Source organism: Vigna unguiculata, chromosome 7, assembly GCF_037176805.1.
Source record: "Vigna unguiculata cultivar grain cowpea cultivar isolate G323 ecotype 2 chromosome 7, ASM3717680v1, whole genome shotgun sequence".
Classification (NCBI taxonomy): Eukaryota; Viridiplantae; Streptophyta; class Magnoliopsida; order Fabales; family Fabaceae; genus Vigna; species Vigna unguiculata.
The window spans coordinates 42,253,328-42,273,726 of NC_140798.1; the positions used below are offsets into that span (position 1 = coordinate 42,253,328).

At 28.7% G+C, this 20,399-nt stretch overlaps 2 protein-coding genes across 2 annotated transcripts; both read left to right on the forward strand.

Moving 5' to 3' along the window:
* The first annotated feature begins 12,647 nt into the window (after positions 1 to 12,647).
* On the forward strand, positions 12,648 to 13,694 carry LOC114190631 (PAR1 protein). The gene is made up of 3 exons (XM_028079590.2): positions 12,648 to 12,800; positions 12,888 to 13,214; positions 13,294 to 13,694. The coding sequence occupies exons 1-3, from the start codon at positions 12,722 to 12,724 to the stop codon at positions 13,443 to 13,445; spliced, it is 558 nt and encodes a 185-aa protein (XP_027935391.1). The 5' UTR covers positions 12,648 to 12,721; the 3' UTR covers positions 13,446 to 13,694.
* Positions 13,695 to 15,292: 1,598 nt separating this feature from the next.
* On the forward strand, positions 15,293 to 18,692 carry LOC114190088 (oxalate--CoA ligase). The gene is made up of 4 exons (XM_028078851.2): positions 15,293 to 15,610; positions 15,718 to 16,768; positions 17,319 to 17,422; positions 18,343 to 18,692. The coding sequence occupies exons 1-4, from the start codon at positions 15,353 to 15,355 to the stop codon at positions 18,529 to 18,531; spliced, it is 1,602 nt and encodes a 533-aa protein (XP_027934652.2). The 5' UTR covers positions 15,293 to 15,352; the 3' UTR covers positions 18,532 to 18,692.
* Positions 18,693 to 20,399: the final 1,707 nt, after the last annotated feature.

The following is a 20,399-nucleotide window of genomic DNA, read 5'->3' on the forward strand; positions in this document are numbered from 1 at the left end:
TTCTAAAGTTTAGTTGACGTAGATACATTTGAAAAAGTTTTTTTAAACTAAATTAATATAATTAATAAAATAATATATAAATATAATTTTAAAGTATATATAGATTTAAAAAATAAAAAAATAAAAAACATTGGAGGAGTCGTTACTCCTCTTTGTCTTTTCAAAAACCATTCCTGATTGACATCACTCTTAAGTCAAAACCTTAAAGGATAAATATACTTCATCCATATTTGGTGCTCAACTTTTTCATTTCTCATTTTACTCAATATAAAACTTAAATACAAACTTTAGATTAGGAAGGTCATACGTGCTTCCTTCTCCAACAATAAAATAATTAAAATATTAATAATAAACATTAATAATAAAATATAATAACAATGTAAATAATTTTATATATTACATTAAATATTTGATTAAGCTGAAAGCAGTTATCCGATGATGAACGAAACATACTATCATCCATCCAAACACATCATAAATCTCCCTCGTTTTTCACTATCTTTCGTGAACTAAATCTTGTGTACTTCTAGTATCTGAAGCTATTTCTGTAGGGTCCTAATCCCAAGGATTTCCGATTTTGACCAAACGTCCTATGTACTTTGGAAAGGTACCTACCTGCTATGTCATGCACTTCTTTCTTTTGAGCCAACACTTCCTCACTCTACCACTATCCACTTCGTAAACAAATTCTTCACCTGTATGCGATTGTGCTTTCATCAAAATAAATTCTTCAGTTCCTTACGTGTGCCATTCATCACATCGTCTAAGAAAAACACGTTCTTTTGTTGCACCCAGGATTTCTTTTATCTTAAGTCAAAAACCAACTCTTGTTACATTTTTCTAGTATTATAAAGGTATCAAGTTGCATATTGATTAGTGTTTCTCTCTTTCAGAGTTTACATATCAAGATTTTTCATATATAACTTCAGAAGTGTGGTGTGGGTTGCATTGTTTATAATCTTTCTATGGTTTCCAGTTTATTGTTCTGACATGAACAACGTGTCCTAATACATAAGTTAGATATATTAATATATAACAAATTGGGATCGAATAACATTGCAATTTTTATTATCAGATAATATATTTTATATTTTAGTTCAATTTTAAGGGTAGATTGTTATTGTTTAGAGGGTTAAATAGCTTTCCCTAAACATGTCTAAGAAATTGAAAGTTTTAAATTTTAATAATGAATAGATATAATTATCTTAAGTAGTTGACGTTAATATGTTAAAATGCATTATAGTCTAATATTTGAGTTGAAATGTATCAAATGATATAAATAATTTAACACCAACATAAAATGGTGTTTGAAAAAAAATTTAATGTAGTTGGATTAGGAGAATTATATATTCATTTTCAAACGTTAAAAAATAAATTATATTAAACTTTAAAAGAAAAATGAATTTCAATTGTGCATATCTAATATTTTGTATCTTATTAACCGATTAAAAAACATTTAGAATATGATTTTTAATATAATTATAATAAAAATTTTCTTTTATAGCGAAATTTTCCAAACTTCATTATTAAACGTTGATTTTTTTTTTTTCACTTTATTGTTCAATTCTTAAGAACCGTTAAGATAAAAGAGATCAATCACGATATCTAAGTGGTTATTAAAAGATAAATTAGTCTATTTTATTAATTTAGCGTCAACTTGATATGATTTAATAATATAAACAACTAAAGGTTTATAGAAAGAAACGATAAAAAAAACTCTGCGTGGACATAATCACTCGATTGTGTTGTAGGACGAAGAGTTGTGATGATTTTGGTTCGTTGATCGGTAAGTTGTTTGAATTCAGCTAGAATGTTAAATTCATCACAAAAATTGAAGAAACAAGTCATCAAAACAATAAATAAATAATTTTAATAGTTGACCCCAACGATGTGCGTGTGTAATAATCATGCATGCATCAAACATAAAAAATTAATAAAATAATTACACACAACTGGTAATATATTGAATTCTAATTATTTCAACACAGTGGGGACGTAATACTTGATAAAAATAATTTTTACCTTATTTTTTCATCAGGTCAAATTATTTTTTGACAATATCTTAAAACACTTATAGATGACGTTGATAAAAAAACATCAAAAAATGAAAGAAAAAGAAAGATAATATTATTAATTTGGGAATAGCTTAAATGAAAAGATAGAAATCGTAAAATAGTAGCTACCATTTTCCTCTCTTCCTTCCTCATTAATAATAATGATAAATAAATGGCTTTGCTCTTTCTTGTCCTCCATTCCCACTCATCTAATAATTTATTGTTTTTCAACTCTTATGGTTTTTGGGAAATACAAACCTCTTTTTCATGTCATGACCATGATCATTAGTCTGACTTTTCAAAAAAGAAAAAATTATATATCGACAAACATTTCTTTAACTATATAAATTAACGAAAATAATTTTTTAACCATTAAATTTTAGCAACTTTTTTTATAATATGAGATAATTTTTTTAAGTGACTTTCTATTTATATATTTTTTAAAATTACTTAAAAAATATTATTTTTTAGAATATAAGAAAAAATTGTCAAAAAACTTAGTTATTAAAATATTATTTTTGGATTGAGTTAATTCACAAACATTGAGTCCATTTAATGAGCAGTGAATTGTATTAATAATTACAGGACCGACAATATAATGCAAGATTATTTGGCTTTTAAGGATGGTGAAGGTTGCTATCAAACAGCTAATGGTGTTGGGAAGAAGCTAGGCATAGTCTTTTTTGATAATGACACACATTGCTCCTACCATTAGAATTTTCCTTCATTATGTGTGCTTTTGCTTTATGTCCTCAATGTTTCATCCAAAACCTATTGCAATATTTAATCAATCCCATACTCACTCCTATTCTCTTCACTTCTCTCACCTTACCCTTAAACCTAATAAATTATCAAAATTTCATAACTTTACTATAAGAAAGCTTAGATAATAGATTAATGTTTTTTATCAGAAATATTTGTTTTTGTCGGTCATCAAAACAAACTATATATTTTATATGTTATTTAAGTATTTGTTTAACGAAAGACTTAAACTCTTTATCGTGTATCTATCTACATAATGTAATTATTAAAGGTGGTTGAGTAATTTGATTGTTTGAAACATTTTGTTTGGCACCTTGATTTGAGGTGAGTCGAAGTGCATGTGAGAATTGAAACAGGTAGAGGATGATGCATGGAAGGCATGAAAAGCCCCACCATTATTTTACTTTCCATTTACCGTGATGAATGATGAAGGAGCCCACAGTTTGGTTTTGGAGTAGCATATATAGATAGATATATCGAAGGTGTTTGATGAAGAACCAGAACAAAAACCTTATTGTTGGTGGAGACTTCCAAAGGGATCGCATTGATCTAAGTCTTGCATTCCCATGCAGTTCTGGTTTTCCACCTTTTTTTTACCACTGCTTCACTCTGATTTCGATCATGCGATCCCTTAGGAATTTTCCATCGCCCTTAAATCATTTTTCTCCATCCAACCTCTGCATGCATCTATCATCTTCATCGTTCAGGTAATTTCTTCATCTTCTCCTCACTTGGATTTTTACTTCCTTATCTTCGGAGCTACTTTTCAATGTTGCTGTTTCAAACACACACTTTCTTAACTCTGCTTTCATAAGATTATGGTTTTTGGTGAGATTTCGAATGAATTATATATCCATTATCAGTTCGTTTTAGTTAAATGAATAACGCTGTGTTTTCATATTAAAACAAGCTAACATCTCGTTTAATTCGTTGTGACCAAGATTCTAACATAGACGGTTAATTGGAGTTATGAAAGTTAAATAGAATTTGAACAAATATAATGATTTGCAGAGAAAGCATTGAAAGTAAAGTTTGCAGAAACGTAATGACCTGAATTTTGTGGGGAATGTAAATGGAGAACTTGAAAATATGTAATAAGGTCAAAAGCAAATGAAAAGTATACAAAAAGTGAATGCTTAAATCTTAAATCAAAAAGTAAGTAAATGGAACTAAAGTGTGTAAAATGTAGATCGTTGAATCAAGATTAAAGAAAGGATATAGAAAGATAATTGTTTTTTAGAAGAAAAGGGAGCAATAAAATTTCAAACATTTGAAGGAAGTAGTTCGGAAGAAATCTGTAAATTAATTACTACATTTTTAGTATTATTTTTTGCAAAGCTCAGTGACTGCATCGCAATATTATAAGATTTGCAAGATTATTGAAAGGATATGTATAAAGTTATTCTTAGATTCAACTTATAAAGAATGAAGAATTATTGGGTATTCTCTCCTTCGAACCAAAATCACAATGATATACTATACAAATTTTTTCAAAGATTAAATTATATATCTTGTCTTTTCAATTCACTTTCTGGTTTTGGGTGGTTTTCAAATTAGGATATATTTATCAATCTCTTCAATTTAATTGATAATTATGTTCATTATTTTAATTAAGGTTTGAGATTTAAAGAGACGGACTCAAATAAACTTTCATTAAACGCATTCAAACGTTTCTGAAAACATTTTGGTACAGGTGACTTTTGTTTTGATTATTTTAAAATTTTATATTATCAATGTTAATATTTTAGAAATTAATATTGTGTTTGGATAAGAAAATTTATAATTTTTAAGATATTTAAATATATTAAATTTAAATTTATTTAATTTTAAATTGTTTTATTTTGTTAATATTTTGTTCGGATAACAAAATTAAATTTATAAAAATTTAAATTTTGTTATTTGGATAAAGTATTTCATCTACTATTAAATATAAAAAAAATAGATAAATAATTAGTGACTAATATAAACATTAATTTTGTTAGTAATTAAAATTTTCGCAGCTAATATTAGAGATTAATTTAGTGACTAATTTATAAATAAGTTATAATTTTTTTATTAATAATAAGATTATTTTAGATATCAATAATTTTTAGTTTATAAATTAATTATCATAATATTACATTTACTAATTATCTTTTGTTTCTAAAATTAATCAGACATTTTTCTTGTAATGTGTATGTAATTAATTATCTTGAATTGTTCTACTTATTTTAGAGACGGTCACTTTTTTATGATAATTACTCATGCTCACTCCTTGTACTAAGTTAAGTGATTTTCTTTTGTTTGCTTATTTTTTTAACCAAACTTTGATACTGAAAGTTTAATATGATATATTTATCACATTAGAGAAAAAAATAAAAAAAAAATGAAAATTATAAAGAAAAATGTTTACATATATAAACATGATATGTATTTTGAAAATTTTCATATTCTTTATACATGTGACGTGTAAATTGATAAAATCAAATAAATTGATAACAAATGACACACTAAAGCTTATTGTATATTTGTTACAATGGTACACATAATTACAATAGTATATGGAATAAAAGACATATAAAGGAATTTCAACATAAGAAAAATAAATAAACTACACAAGATAGAAAAACAATGAAGATATCACGTATTATAGAACTACATAGACACACATGCAAACCTCATACACACAAGCACATGCTTATTCACAAACTAACTCAATTGACTTAAATGTACTGATGTTAACATATCTAAATACATGTGGTGTCATTGGATAAAAAAATGTATATCTAAATAAATGTTTGCTTTGATGATGAAAATCTGACATTTACTCACTAATATAATCACAACTTAAGTTCTACACACTACTTCTGAATGAAATTTAAGCCATTAGTTATTTAACATCCTGTAATACAACTTTTATGCAAATCAATCTACTTAACTTGGTGTAAATTCATGCATAAATTGATTATAATCTCTACTATACCATCTTTACATATATTAAAAATTATTATTTTATAAAAAAATAATTTAATTTTGAATCTAATATAATTTTACACATATCTTAATGATAAATATGTCAAACTCAAATTTTAACGAACATAATTTATATACAAATGATTCTAAATCTTAACAAAATTTATTTATTTAATTTTCTTTCCAAACCATTATACTAACCTTATATTTTTCAATTACATCTTTATAAACTAATAAAAAAAAATAAGTACGTAAAATAGTCATAGTAACCCCTGAATCATATATATCATAATTTTAGCTGTACATACATCCACTTATACAATCCATCGTATTAAAACTATTATATCAATGATTTAATCAATAATGTAATATATTATAAGTTAAAATTGTATAAATTCATTATAGTAACAATTTATACGAAAAAAAAAAAAAACTCATTGTTTATGGTTTGGATAGGTTTAAATAAGAAACAGAGGGAGAGAGAGAAAAAAAAAAACAGGAAGAAGAAGTGACATTTTGGGATAAAAATGAGAAAGAGATTTTTTTTTTTTTTTTTTTACATTATCTTTTATCTATTCATATATAGGAAGGGTCTGAGATATACGTATGTCACATCAATTTTGAACACGGGTGCCCCATATGACAATGGTAAACCCATCAATCAAACATGTCGGTTAATCAGAATTTTGTTCGCACGGTTCTGTTCTGTTCATACTTCATTATTATCCTGTCTCCACTCTGTAGTTCACACTTGTAACTTTCAACCACAGAGACCATGCACGTGTGGTGCTGTCACTTAACATGTCCCATAATTTTCACAACCAAAAAACAGGGGAGAACAGAGAGGTACAAAAACCACTCCAATAATATACCTTCTCCTCCTGTTTATATCCTTTTTTATCACATTCTTTAGGATATTTATCATAACCTTTTTCTTCCTGTGAATACACCTGATACATGATCGTATTCTGATCTCAATGATCATGGGTAGGTGCTAAAATTTACATGCATGATGTGTTCCAACAGACATTGCGTAGTCACAAAAAGTGAGAAAGCAAAGTTAGCGTAGTTGCAGGGCTCTGTGTGTGTGCAGTAACTTGAAAATCTACTTCATCTTTTTCTCCTCTGTCTCCAATTTGTGCAGTTTCACTTGTCATTTCTTTCATTTGTTTTCTTCTCTCGTGTCAGGTCAAATCCAACCCTAGCAAAACTAACCTTTCAACTTTTTTTTTTTCTTCAGATGTATGTTTTGTTAACTTTTGCAATTGTATGTTTGGATTGAGTTTAAAAAAAATAAAAGCTGATTTTACAAAATTATTTTTTCAAGTAATTTTTTTTTTGTATATAGAGTTAAAGTATTCTTCAAATCAAGTTTAAAACACCTTAGTTTATATATATATATATATATATATATATATATATATATATATATATATATATGTGTGTGTGTGTGTGTGGTCAAAATTTATAGCCACTAACCTTAAAACATTTTATGGTATATGATAGTTCAAATTTTATCATTTTATGAGTAGTCCTATAATATTTTTTAGACATTGGTCACAAATGTGAAACATAGTTAGTTACATAAGACTTCACTTTTAAAAAAGCCCAAAGTTGAAAATTGAAAGTCTTTATTGTAGTGTGTGAATGGTAAGGATTCGATTGCTCAGGTCAGCCCACAAATACATCCTGTAGGTGGTGAACTTATTTGGCCATGCATATTAAATTTAATTCATTCTCATAAATAAGATAGTTGGTTTATTTTATCATAAATTCTATTTATGTTATATTACACTTTTAGTAAGGTTTTTGGTTGTTATTTCTTTTAAGTAAATATTTTATAAACCGAATTTAGTGTAGAATAAATATTAAGAACAAAATTTAAATTTGAAATCAAAGAGAATAAGAAAAGACGGGTTGAAAATTCACTCGGTAATTGTTAATGATTTGATGTTAGTGAAATATTAAGCGGAGATGAGTGAGATAAATAAGTTATAATAAGTTTTTAAGTTGGTATCAAGTTTATTATATATAAATTGACCTATGATTCAACATTCGTGGAATTACATATGTGAGGATACATACCAAATTGTTTTTAATATATTTATCGGAAAAATTTAGCAATTGACGTCATTTGTGAATACTCGTGGATAAAATGTTTCAAAGGTGAAATTTTTTTGCAAGATGTGTAAGAAACTCACATGGTTCTATATTAAAAAAAAAAATAAGTAAAATGAATAAGTGTAGTATAATACAAATTACAAATATATTGTTTTAAGTTTTGAATCAGAATTAATCCTTTTTTGTATCTCTATGTTAGAAATTCAGCAGTTATAATAATTATCCGTTGTTAAATTTGTCTACATATAGTCATTGATGAAATGAAATTTGCAGATTTTTTTTATTCAAATCACTTAAATAAAATATTTAGTAAGGAAAACAAGATGAAGATTTGTCTATAGTTAGTGGATTCATATATGAAAATAACTACTTTAAGTGCTTACGTCGAGTACATAAATGAAAAGTTTAAATATCGAGTCAAATAATAATATCCAGTGAAAGTGCTTGATATATGTCAATAGATGTCAAAATTGATTTTTATATTTGTTTCAATAGTTAAAAGTTCCAAATTTTTAGAATAACTTTTTTCTAAATACTAATTTACTCTTATGTTTTATGTGACATGATGATATATGTAAATATAATAATTTTACATACTTTTTTGGATTGATTTAAAGGTGAAGTATGAGTTAACCGTCGAAAATGTAAATATAATATTCTTATTGATTGGTTTATGATATTCAACTCATAAATATTTGTTAACCGTCGAAAAGTATTTAGAATTTGATTTATATATTTTTTATTTAAACTTATGAAAATGAACTTGTTTAAAAAAAATTTAAAAATTAATATTTTATAGTTCAATTAATTTAAATTTATTCTTTTAAAAAATCAAATTTATTGCTACTCATTTTTTCATACAATTTGATTAGAATTATACTTTAAAACTAATTATTTTCAATTTTTTTTATGGGACCAGTAGTAAATGATTAGAGGGACAAACCCCAATCCAATTGTCATTCTTACGAATATTTATTTTTATTAAGAAAACGAAATATAACAAAATAAAAGATTAAATAAATTTGAAAACAAAATAAAGAACATAAATAAAAATGTTAGAGTGAATAATATATGATTCCCAAAGTAAGTAAATCATATGATGTATAAAAATCATTTCAATTAAATTGTAAGAATGTACTTAAATTTTTGAAATATGACTCTTAAACATTCACAAAAAAATTTATCATGTATTATAAAAATAAAATAGTAATTTTTTTCTTAAAAATATTAACAACTCAATAAACTATTAATTAAAATAAGTAAAAGCTATAAAAAAAAATCTAAGAAATATAAATATACATGAAAACAAATTAAGACCTACTATAAATATAAATAAGACGGTTTCCACGAAAGATATAATAAAATTATGTAAAGAAAAGTGAACAGTCCCACGTGTTGAGATTTGAGAGCATGAAGAAAGAGAAGTTTGAATAAGGTAGAACCTTCCATTCCACCCACCCTGCCAAAGTTAGGTTTTGCCAACATTATCTCCCTAATCGTGGGAACACATGCACACTAATTTTACTCTTAGTCTTCCCAATTCTTCCGCAGACATCGCTGCCAAATTCTTTTTTTTTTTTTTTTTATTTCAAACTTTTTTCATAACTGCATATAATTTCACATCTATATTAATTCTTCAAATGAATGAATATATATATATAATTAAACAAATATATCTATTAAAACGCATATTATATAGACACAGGCAAATTCTGATGTTCATTTGAAAATGATATTGTGTTTCAACCATGGACACAAAATGCATGAATTCTCACCTCCGTAAAAGTTATACGATGATGAGGTTGAATGAGTTGTGATCCACTTTAACAACTTTAATTAGGCCTCCCTAATTACAAATCCATAAAAAATGTAACACGTCTTGTGATTTTAGGTTTATACCATAACTTTGAGACACGCATAATAAGATGTTAAAGATTATATATAGTCAGAATAATTACTTTTTTTTTTTATGATGGAAAAACACTTGTACCCGGAAAATTTAAAAGAAGATAACGAATAACAAGCATGAAAATACTTGAAATTCTATTAAGATAGAGAAGATTGAAGGATTGGAACACAAACCAATTGATTGAATGATTTATTTTGATTTTTTTTTGAGAAAATTCTTTGTTTTCTAAATATATAAATAACTTTTGTAATTTTTAATATTTCAATTAAACCATTTATATTTTTCGCATGGAATATGTCTAAGTGCTACTCCACCTAACCACATTTATGTAACCGGTATCACCTACTTGTGACTAAAACATAATAAAAAAGGTGATGATTCTAAGAGAGGCATTCTTTTTTGATTGTGCATTTATTGAACATTATCTTGAGGTAGGAATGAGAACTGGGTGGAGCGTCGTGTATTTCTATTCGACCCTAATAAAAAAATCGGCTCGTTACCTGTTTCGTAATTAATAAGGTATTTGCTTAAAAAATATTTGCAAGTTTTTTGAAAAAAAACATCCTCGTAGATATTCAAAAAAGTTATAAATTTTTAAAATAAAATCTAAATAAATTACCGAAAACATATAAAATATGATGAAAATTAAATTAACTATAAATTTATTTTAATTTAGTTAAATTTAACCGATAAAATATAAATTAATTGTTAATTGAATTTAACTTACAAAAATAAATTAAGTTTTAATTTAGTTAAATTAAACTGATAAAATATAAATTAATTGTTAATTGAATTTAATAAAAATCAGTAAATTAAATTTTAATTTTAATTTTTGGAAGTAATAAATATGCAGATATCGGTAGTCTTCCTTCTGTTTAAAAACATATATTAAAATATATTAAATTATTCCATTACTCACAAATACCTGATTCATTTATCCATTTACTACTTGTAACAAATTTTATTTGCAGATACATGCAAACATGTGTATTCCTCAAATGTAAGATTATATTTCTATTGATATGAATAATCCGATAATAGATAATATCGTAAACAAAATACTTCACTAGAATTAAATTTGATACCATATTAAATAATGTGAGTAAAGTATTTGAGAGGCAGTGGATTACATTTTCAGTAAAAGTTAATTATCTACAAAGTCATTGTATAATATTAATAACATAATGTTAAAAAAAAATAATTAATTTATGTGAAATTAAATCAAGAAAACAATAGCAACATTCAACATTTCTCAATTAAGAAAACAATAGCAATATTCTTTATTTTTTGGCATCAGTCTTATGAAATATGCATACACACCATTTTTTTTATTATTTTAAAAATAATCTTTTTGATACTAAAACCATTACTTAATAAACATGATACTTAAAAGAAAAAAAAATAATTGTAAAGAGAACTAAAAGAAGAATAAAAGGTGGGTATATTATCTGGTTGTATGAATTCGTTGAAGTTTGAATTCAACGTATTATACTGCTTTCTAATTTTGGGGAATTTGGTTATGAACTTAAAAAGACCAAACAAAAATATTGAGATTTAATACTTATAATGATTAATTTTCTTATGTCCCTTGACATTTAGTGTACAGTTGATCATTTTCCTTTTAATTATAGATTAAGATAATAAATTAGAGATTATAATATTTAATTTGATTTAATATGATTTTTTTAAAATTATGGTTTCAGTATGTCTAATAGTCTGAAAGTTAAGATTAAGAGTAATTTAAATTTATTTTCATCTTTCGGAACTTTTCGAGGACAAAATAATAAAAGAGCTTCTTTAAAATAGAGAATATATTGGATGTAGTAATTATTAAAACCGTCGTTCCTCTCTCTCAACCAAAATGGAAAATAATTTCAAATACAAATGTACTATAACATTATACATTTAATATAAATTATTTGCCAACTTCATTTGTTAATCATTTCAAAAAGTGATATGTTATAACATATCAACAAGATGATATATATATATATATATATATATATATATATATATATATATATATATATATATATATATATATATATATATATATATTGACACATGAAAAATTAATGCATGGTTTTATATAAGTAATACGATAAAACTAAATTTTGTCAATCATTTATCAATATTTGGTGTGTATCCTTTTTTTTCCAGTCCAAGATTTTGATGAGATTCTATATATATTTAAATTTGAATCCAGTCCAATCAAGATTCACCATGGAAAAAATTGGATCAATATAGTTTGTTGATATATATTCGATTTTAATAGTTAGAGAAGAAGTGAAAGGATATATCAAGTGATAATTTAGAAGAAGTGATATTGAAAGAATAATTCCGTTAAAAGGTAGTTAAAAATAGTGTGTGAACATAATTACTTGAAAATTGTAATTTTGAGGATGATAGCGTTGGTAGTTGGAAGGAAGTTGCAGGTTAGCGGTGATGTGACAAATGATGGTGGAAGACTAAAATCTGAAAGCTCCGCCACTCATGCCGCTATTACTTCACTCTTCATCAAACTTAATCAATCATCAACCAAACAATCGAGTTTACTGAATTTTCAACTACAAACACTTGAAAACAAAGTACTTTTCAAAATAACAGATTTACTTTATATGTATCTATTTGATAGATTTTAATTAATATAAATAGATTAATTGAATTTTGAACTGAAAAACTATAGAAAGAAGCATTTTGAAAACAGTTAAAGTAGTCTTCTCTTGATGATCCCCTAACTTGTAATTCACGTTGAGAAGTCCACATGCTCCTTTCCGTCAAAACCCACAATTCCTATTAAAAAAATCCGATAATTCCGGCACAAAACGCACTATAAAATGCACCACCCATCAACCCTCACAATAACATTCCTCAAATCCGACCACATAGATATTATCAAATTTTCCCACATCCTCAACCTACAATGGCATCTACCTTAACCTTCACAAAAACTTTCGTGATATTTGCCTTTGCATTTTCTCTCACCCTGCAAGCCACTCTAGGTAAGTAAGACACAAACTTTCATGATATGTGTGTTATTATATTCTTCTTGAGCTAAGAATCCGTAATGCTGTAACGGAAAAATGCAGGTGAGATAGAATGCGAGAATCTGAGCCATGACACGTGTTCGTTCGCTGTGTCATCCGGTGGGAAACGGTGCGTGCTGGAGAAGCGCGTGAGGAGGAGTGGTGAGGAGGCATACACATGCAAGACATCAGAGATTGAAGCTGAGAATGTGAAGGATCACATTGAAACAGAGCAATGCATAAAGGCCTGTGGATTGGACAGAAAATCCCTTGGAATCTCATCAGATTATCTTCTTGAGTCTACCTTCACACGCAAGCTCTGTTCCCCTCACTGCTACCAGAGCTGCCCCAACGTTGTTGACTTATACTTCAATCTCGCAGCTGGTGAAGGTACGCAAATAGATATGTAACATTATTAATTATGTGGCCACAAAACTAATGTCTGATTTTGAGGAAATTCATGTTGCAGGTGTGTTTCTTCCCAAGTTGTGTGAGGTACAAGGTGTGAATGCTCGTCGAGGAATGGCTGAACTCAGAAGTTCTGGTATTGTGGCACCAGGACCTGTGAACTCTCTGCAGTTCGGTAGTATTGAACCTGCGGTTTCCCCATCACCAAACTAAGAACTGTAATTTCTTGGAACACGCAGAGAAATTGAACTGCCATTGTAGTATATGAGTTGAGAATGCCACACTATGTTTTGGTTGTAATAAGGAATAGTTGCACCTGAATATGTAGTCTGATGTAAGACGCTCCCTATATGGTTGGTTCCTGGTAACCCACATGTGGCTGGAAGTGGACATGGATCTCTATATTTAATAAGGTGTAACTTTCACTATATTATAAATTATTCGTATAAATTACAACGAGTTCTTCTGAATCAGAATTAGATAGAAAAGGGTTTTCAAAGGATTATAAATAGAAAAGGGATGTGGTTATGTGATCTTGTGTTTTGCAATTTTCAAACTCGTGTTGTTACTATCAGTTAAACATTTGAAGGTTATAGCTTATAATTTTTAAAGGAGTTTTGAAAGGGTCACATATGAATCTCCTTGCATCCAATTGGGCATTTCATCTGTTTCAGGCCCATCAGTGAAAGCCCTAATTAATCGAACTCATATATACTTGAGTAGTTCATTCTCGTATTTTCTTATGTTGACCGTATTTTTATTTTTATTTAGGGAGGAATTTGATACGTGATTCTTTTTAAATTTAAAAAAAAAAAATGTTTTCTTTTCTTTGAACTAAATGGTAAAAAAAAGCTACTTCCTCTCTCTTTCCTTGTTCCTGCTTCTGTTCTTTTCCTTTATATTCATTCCAACCATGTCTAGATTCCTTCCTAGCCAAACCAATCATATCAGAGACCAAAAGCTAATATTCATTTTTTTTCCTTCAACAATTACTGAAAAGAAAGAAAATGATTAATATTCCCTTTTAATAAATCAGATTACCAAATAGCAAAATGTAATAGATACTATTCCAAAGGGACTTTTCTGGATGAAACACAATTTCTATGCAAGTGACGTATAATACCAGTGAAAATGAAAAAAAAAAAAAAAGGAAGTTAGTTTTTTGTTTTGGAGATTTATTTTACTTCTTTGACGTACCCACTTTTGAATAAATTTCTTCTCATAATATTGAATTATTATTTATATAATTATTTTAAATATGGCACAACATAAATGTGACAAAATAAATAATTAATTTAAGATGAAAATATCAAAAGTTACACGAGAATTAAAAAAGTTAGGTCGTGTTAGAAGAATTTTATACTAAGATTTTTCTTAAAAAATTACACTTGCACTCCACTTTTATTTTTTCAATTCTTACATAGATTTAGCATTTCTTTTAAAAACAGTATACTTACACATTTTTTTTATATTACACATACAGATCTTATGTGCTGTAAAAAGAATTACTCAACATTCCAAAAAGTAAAAAAAGTTGCAAATGTACTCTATAAGTAATAAAATAGATTGGATAATTCATTTCTTTTTTACTCTTATTCTTTAATTTTTAACGTGGCTTATTGTGTGTTTAATATATCATTATTTTTTTCTTTGAAAATAAAAAATTTAAAATGAGTAAAAAAATTAAAATCAAAAGTATAATTTTTCAAATAGATTAATTCAAGCAGTTTAGTAGAAGCTGAAACTCTCGTGACTAAATAATGATTCCTCCCAAATAACCATGCTCTTTGATATTTTATTTGTTCTGATTCTGTTAATTTGAAACATAGTAATGTTATATATCATCAATATTATGCATGGATAGTATCATATAATAATTACAGTAAACAAAATTAAAAGATATAATAATGTATTATTTTATAATAATACAATAATATCAATTTATGGAGACAATGAACAATAAAAGAGCATTATATAAAAATTTACTTTTTTGTGTGCCAGAATAAAAGTTATTTTCTAGAATAGAATAATTTGTCCTATAATAAACTAAGTATGGAATAAGAACTCTTCATGTTTACGAAACCGTCACCTCTTCTACCACATGGCACCATCATATATAAATGTATCACACTCACATTCCCAATGCCTATCTATCCTATCATAACCACACCACAATGCAGGCTCCAACAACACTCACCGGATCGCTCCACCGCGTAGCCGGAATATTCCCTTCCCACCGTGCCGTCTCTGTCTCAGGAAAATTCCAACTCACGCACTCCCGCCTCCACCACCTTGTCGAACGCGCTGCCGTACGCCTCCTCTCCACCGGCATCAAACCCGGCGATGTCGTTGCACTCACCTTCCCCAACACCGTTGAGGTCCTCTCCTCCGTCACTGTTTCATTGCGAACACAAAGAAAACAACGACTATTTGATCTTTCCTTTATTAACTATTATTATTTCGAATTCTTTTTTAATATTTTCAGTTTATAATAACGTTTCTGGCCGTCATTCGAGCGCGAGCCACGGCGGCGCCGTTGAACGCGGCTTACACTGCGGAAGAGTTCGAATTTTATTTATCCGACTCAGAGTCAAAGCTTTTGATAACATCAAAAGAAGGGAACGAGCCGGCTCAAGCCGCGGCTTCCAAGCTTAGCATTCCGGTATCAACAGCTTCGCTCGACGAAGCAGAAGCCGAAGAACTCAATCTCTCTCTGAGTTACACCGAGTCACCGACCGACTCGATTTCCGAACTCGTTAACGACGAGTCCGACGTGGCATTGTTCCTCCACACTTCCGGCACCACGAGCCGCCCCAAGGGCGTGCCGTTGACGCAGCACAACTTGGCCTCATCGGTGGAGAACATCAAGTCCGTGTACAAACTCACTGAGTCTGACTCGACCGTCATCGTTCTCCCATTGTTCCACGTCCACGGGTTAATCGCCGCGTTGCTGGGTTCACTAGCCGCCGGAGCCTCCGTGGCGCTCCCGGCGGCAGGGAGGTTCTCCGCCTCCTCGTTTTGGAGCGACATGTCAACGTACAACGCCACGTGGTACACCGCTGTTCCTACGGTGCACCAAATCCTGTTGGAGCGTCATTTGAAAACCCCGGAACCGGTTTACCCGAAGCTCCGGTTTATTCGGAGCTGCAGTGCCTCTCTTGCACCGGTTATATTGGAGAGGTTGGAGGAGGCGTTTGGGGCACCGGTTTTGGAGGCTTATGCAATGACGGAAGCGTCGCATTTAATGTCGACGAATCCATTACCTGAAGATGGGCCTCATCGGGCCGGGTCCGTCGGGAAGCCCGTGGGCCAGGAAATGGCAATATTAGACGAGAAGGGTGAGATTCTAAAGAATGATGAGAAAGGTGAGGTTTGTATTAGGGGACCCAATGTTACCAAAGGTTATAAAAATAACCCTGATGCGAATATTTCTGCCTTTCAATACGGGTGGTTCCACACCGGTGATATCGGGTTTTTTGATTCGGATGGGTATTTGCATCTCGTGGGTCGGATCAAGGAGCTTATTAACCGTGGAGGTATATATATTTATACTTCTATCAACTGCTCACTTTGCATTATGCATCTTAAACATGATTACATACTTGCAATGTTAGAGGGTTTGAAATTTAATCCAAAAATTACCAGTATACATGATGATGGTGAGATTAAGAAATATACATGCTCATAAGAAAGATCGTTATGATATTTGGTGTTTTTTTTTTAAAAAAAGAAAGAATACATTTGTGGTGTTTAATTTGTATTGGAACGTAAACGGGTGGCAAAATATTGTTTATGAGTCATAAGGCAATAACTTTCGGAGCATGCCAAGTGTTTACACTTTTTTCTAACAATGTGGCCCGTGGAATATTTCGTATTTCACTATATGTTGTCAGGTAATAATAAAATTGGAACATCAATTAAATGGTTTATTTTATGTTGTCATTTCATATTTTTAAATGTGATTGAAATTTGTTTTTTTTAGGCATGCATATTTGGAAAGTGAAATACAATAACAAATGAATATGGAAATGTATCAGTAATATTAGAGTTTTCTGCGTTTTTTACATGGAAATTATTTTTTTGAAGGGGAGAAAATATCACCAATAGAGGTTGATGCTGTGCTTCTATCTCATCCAGACATCGCCCAAGCAGTTGCATTCGGAGTTCCAGATGATAAATATGGCGAAGAGGTATGTGTTTTTAGAATTAGAGAAAGAAAAAACGTTTATAAAAAGAATTCTTTTGTTTTAATGAGTTATGATATATTTTAAACTAAATCAAAGTTGATACCTAAACTGTGAATTTTAGGGGGAAAATAATCATTTAAAGGAATCGTGTGGTGGTTTGTTCCCTTTATTCTTCCTTTTAGTTTTTGGTTTCTCCCTCTTTTTTAATCATAGTTTGGTCTTAATAACCCTTTCTAATAGAGAATGGTTATAAACTCATAAGCATATAAATCCAGCTGGGTCTACGAAAAAAGCTAGCAAAGAAAGGTGGCACAAACTCACGAGCATATGGTGTTGTATTTAACGAAGAAAACAAACAAAATTTAGTTCCCATGTAAATTACTAAAGATGGATTTAAATAAATATTTATAAGAGACAAGAAAAAGAGAGAATGGAATTTTTCTTATCAACGTTAAGCTCATTGGAATTAATTTGAATTTATAGAACTTCTATTCATTTTTATTTTCTTCTGGTGCCACCCAAAACTAAGACCATAGAAGATAAGTCAGATGATGCAGTAGCATGAGAGTAACTGTTGTCTGAAAGCTAAGTGGAACACTTATATGGTACTCATCCCAGAAAACTTTGTTGGTTTGTCCATAACAACTTCTTGCGTACAAGAAAACACACGGCATCAATTTTCTTTGTCTCTAAAAATATGCACACAAATATATTTCAATGTTATCAACAAACTATAATACTTTTCAGGTTTCATAGTTTGTTCTAAGCGAAAAATTAGCTTTTGGGATCCTTTTGATAGCAAATACCTTTTTAAAAGAATAATAATTTATATACAATTTTATTTATTTTAAATTTATTATATATTTTTTCTAGTTTTTTCTTTTAAATTTGTTGAAGTATTGAGTGCATCTAAATTTGAACAGATAAACTGTGCGATCATCCCAAAAGAAGGATCAAAGATTGATGAAGCAGAGGTGCATAGATTTAGCAAGAAGAACCTTGCAACCTTCAAAGTCCCTAAAAAGGTGTTCATCACTGATTCTTTGCCCAAGACCGCCACTGGCAAGATTCTGAGGCGTCTTGTTGCACAACACTTCATTTCTCAAACTTGAGTTTGAGCACCTGAATACTATGTTTCCCAATAAAGTTTTAAATATTATTCTGGAACTACACCAACCATTAATTTAACATTGTATTAGCTTATGGGCAAGTTTCACCTTCCTTCAAAATCAAGATTTAAGGATTAGTATTACATTTCAAATTTGGATTGATATTTCTTCTGTTCCGTGATGGATTGATTGGTGCATAGATGATTGGATGGTTATTTACCAATGCTCTTAATCGCAAATTGCCACATTCACTGAAAAAAAATCAATTAAACAAAGTATAAAATTTGTAAAATGTACTTTCTTTTAAGTAAAGCATGTATACAAATCCAATTACTGAACCACCAATATAGTGCCATGTGTTGTGAGCATTTCCCCTTAACCACTAGCACCGAGAAAATATTTATGGTGAGTCATATAAGTAGTTTTTATTTATGATTTGAGGTTTTATTGCAGTAGTTTTCTTTTTCTGAACTGAGAAATATGTCAATAAATTCGATTAGTGAAAAAGTAAAGAATTTTATTTATCTTTTGAATTTTTATTTAATCCATGTTACTATTGACCTATATACATCAGAATAGTAAAATTTAATGGTACTTTTTAATTCATTCTCATTTATATTGGGTAATGGGTTGTATCTGGTTAAAGTAAAATTAAAATATTTTCAAGAAAACCGAACCAATTTGAATAATACCCTATTTACAATTTCATTTGTGTTTCCTAATTATAATTATGATATTTTTAAGTCTTAAAAATAGACTACAAATGAATACAAAAGATGAATTTGTAATTAATTATTTGATTGCTTACATTATAAAAAGGATCGTTGAAATGTTTGACACACATTACATTATTGTTAAAAAAGGATTGAAAAATTTTATTACGCGAAACAACTCGAACAATTTAAATAGATAATGTGATATATTTTTAACTAATATATTTTAATATTGGTTATCAATTTCTTCCTCTCTCTCATTTAATATATTATTGAAATATCCCTGAAAACGTTTACACATAACTCCCTCTTTTCTATTAAAAACAAACAACCTATACTGCCTCTCTGATGTGGTTAAAGTTATACCCACAAAAGTTATAATCTTTACAATCACAGGCACCAAAATTCCATTTTAAAATTCATCTAGAAAATAACTCCATAGAAGAGAATGTAATGTTCTGGCTATTTTAATAAGAAAAGTTAATATGCATGAATTGACGTCAAGTTAAATACAGTTAATCTATTTCGTAGCTGTGTTATTTTTTAGTAAGTTTCTTTATTTATATATAAAATAAGCATTTAAACTTCAAATACTGAACCAAACATGTGACTATATTACAACAATTATAGTAAATAATAGCATATTAACATAGAAGTAAACAGCATATATACCGTGATAACAAGTTGTTTGTGTAGCAGAATATGTGCGTACATTTTGTCTGAGCCACCGGAATAAAAATTGTTGGTATATAAAATCACTTGTCCACATATACATATATATATATATATATATATATATACCACCATGAGAAACTAAAGAAAGGGTAGAATTTGCAGGGAAAACCAATTTTGACGAGATGAGTATTGACAGCAGAAAAGAAGGAGTTGAAGAAGTGAATCGAACAAGAAGCAATGTTCTTAAAGTTGGTGTGGATCTTCATTAATAATATTAAATAAAATGTTTTTTTCTACAATGTTCTTAAAGCAATGTTTTTTAAATAGCTATTTGGATAAAAATGTGTGGACTACCAGCATAATTCATAAAAGCTCAGTATAGTTAACACATTAGGTTTTAGTTTACTGTTGTTAGGGTAACTTTCAAGTTCTTCGAACGAAAATTTTGTAACATTTCTCTTTATTTTAATCCGATTTGCATCT

Excerpts from the sequence above, each read along its gene's own strand:
- LOC114190631 (XM_028079590.2), top strand. The coding sequence starts at position 12,722 with ATGGCATCTACCTTAACCTTCACAAAAACTTTCGTGATATTTGCCTTT. Across the intron at positions 12,801-12,887 it reads CACCCTGCAAGCCACTCTAG|GTGAGATAGAATGCGAGAAT; the intron begins GTAAGTAAGACA and ends GGAAAAATGCAG. Across the intron at positions 13,215-13,293 it reads CAATCTCGCAGCTGGTGAAG|GTGTGTTTCTTCCCAAGTTG; the intron begins GTACGCAAATAG and ends TTCATGTTGCAG.
- LOC114190088 (XM_028078851.2), top strand. The coding sequence starts at position 15,353 with ATGTATCACACTCACATTCCCAATGCCTATCTATCCTATCATAACCAC. Across the intron at positions 15,611-15,717 it reads CCTTCCCCAACACCGTTGAG|TTTATAATAACGTTTCTGGC; the intron begins GTCCTCTCCTCC and ends TAATATTTTCAG. Across the intron at positions 17,423-18,342 it reads ATGATAAATATGGCGAAGAG|ATAAACTGTGCGATCATCCC; the intron begins GTATGTGTTTTT and ends AAATTTGAACAG.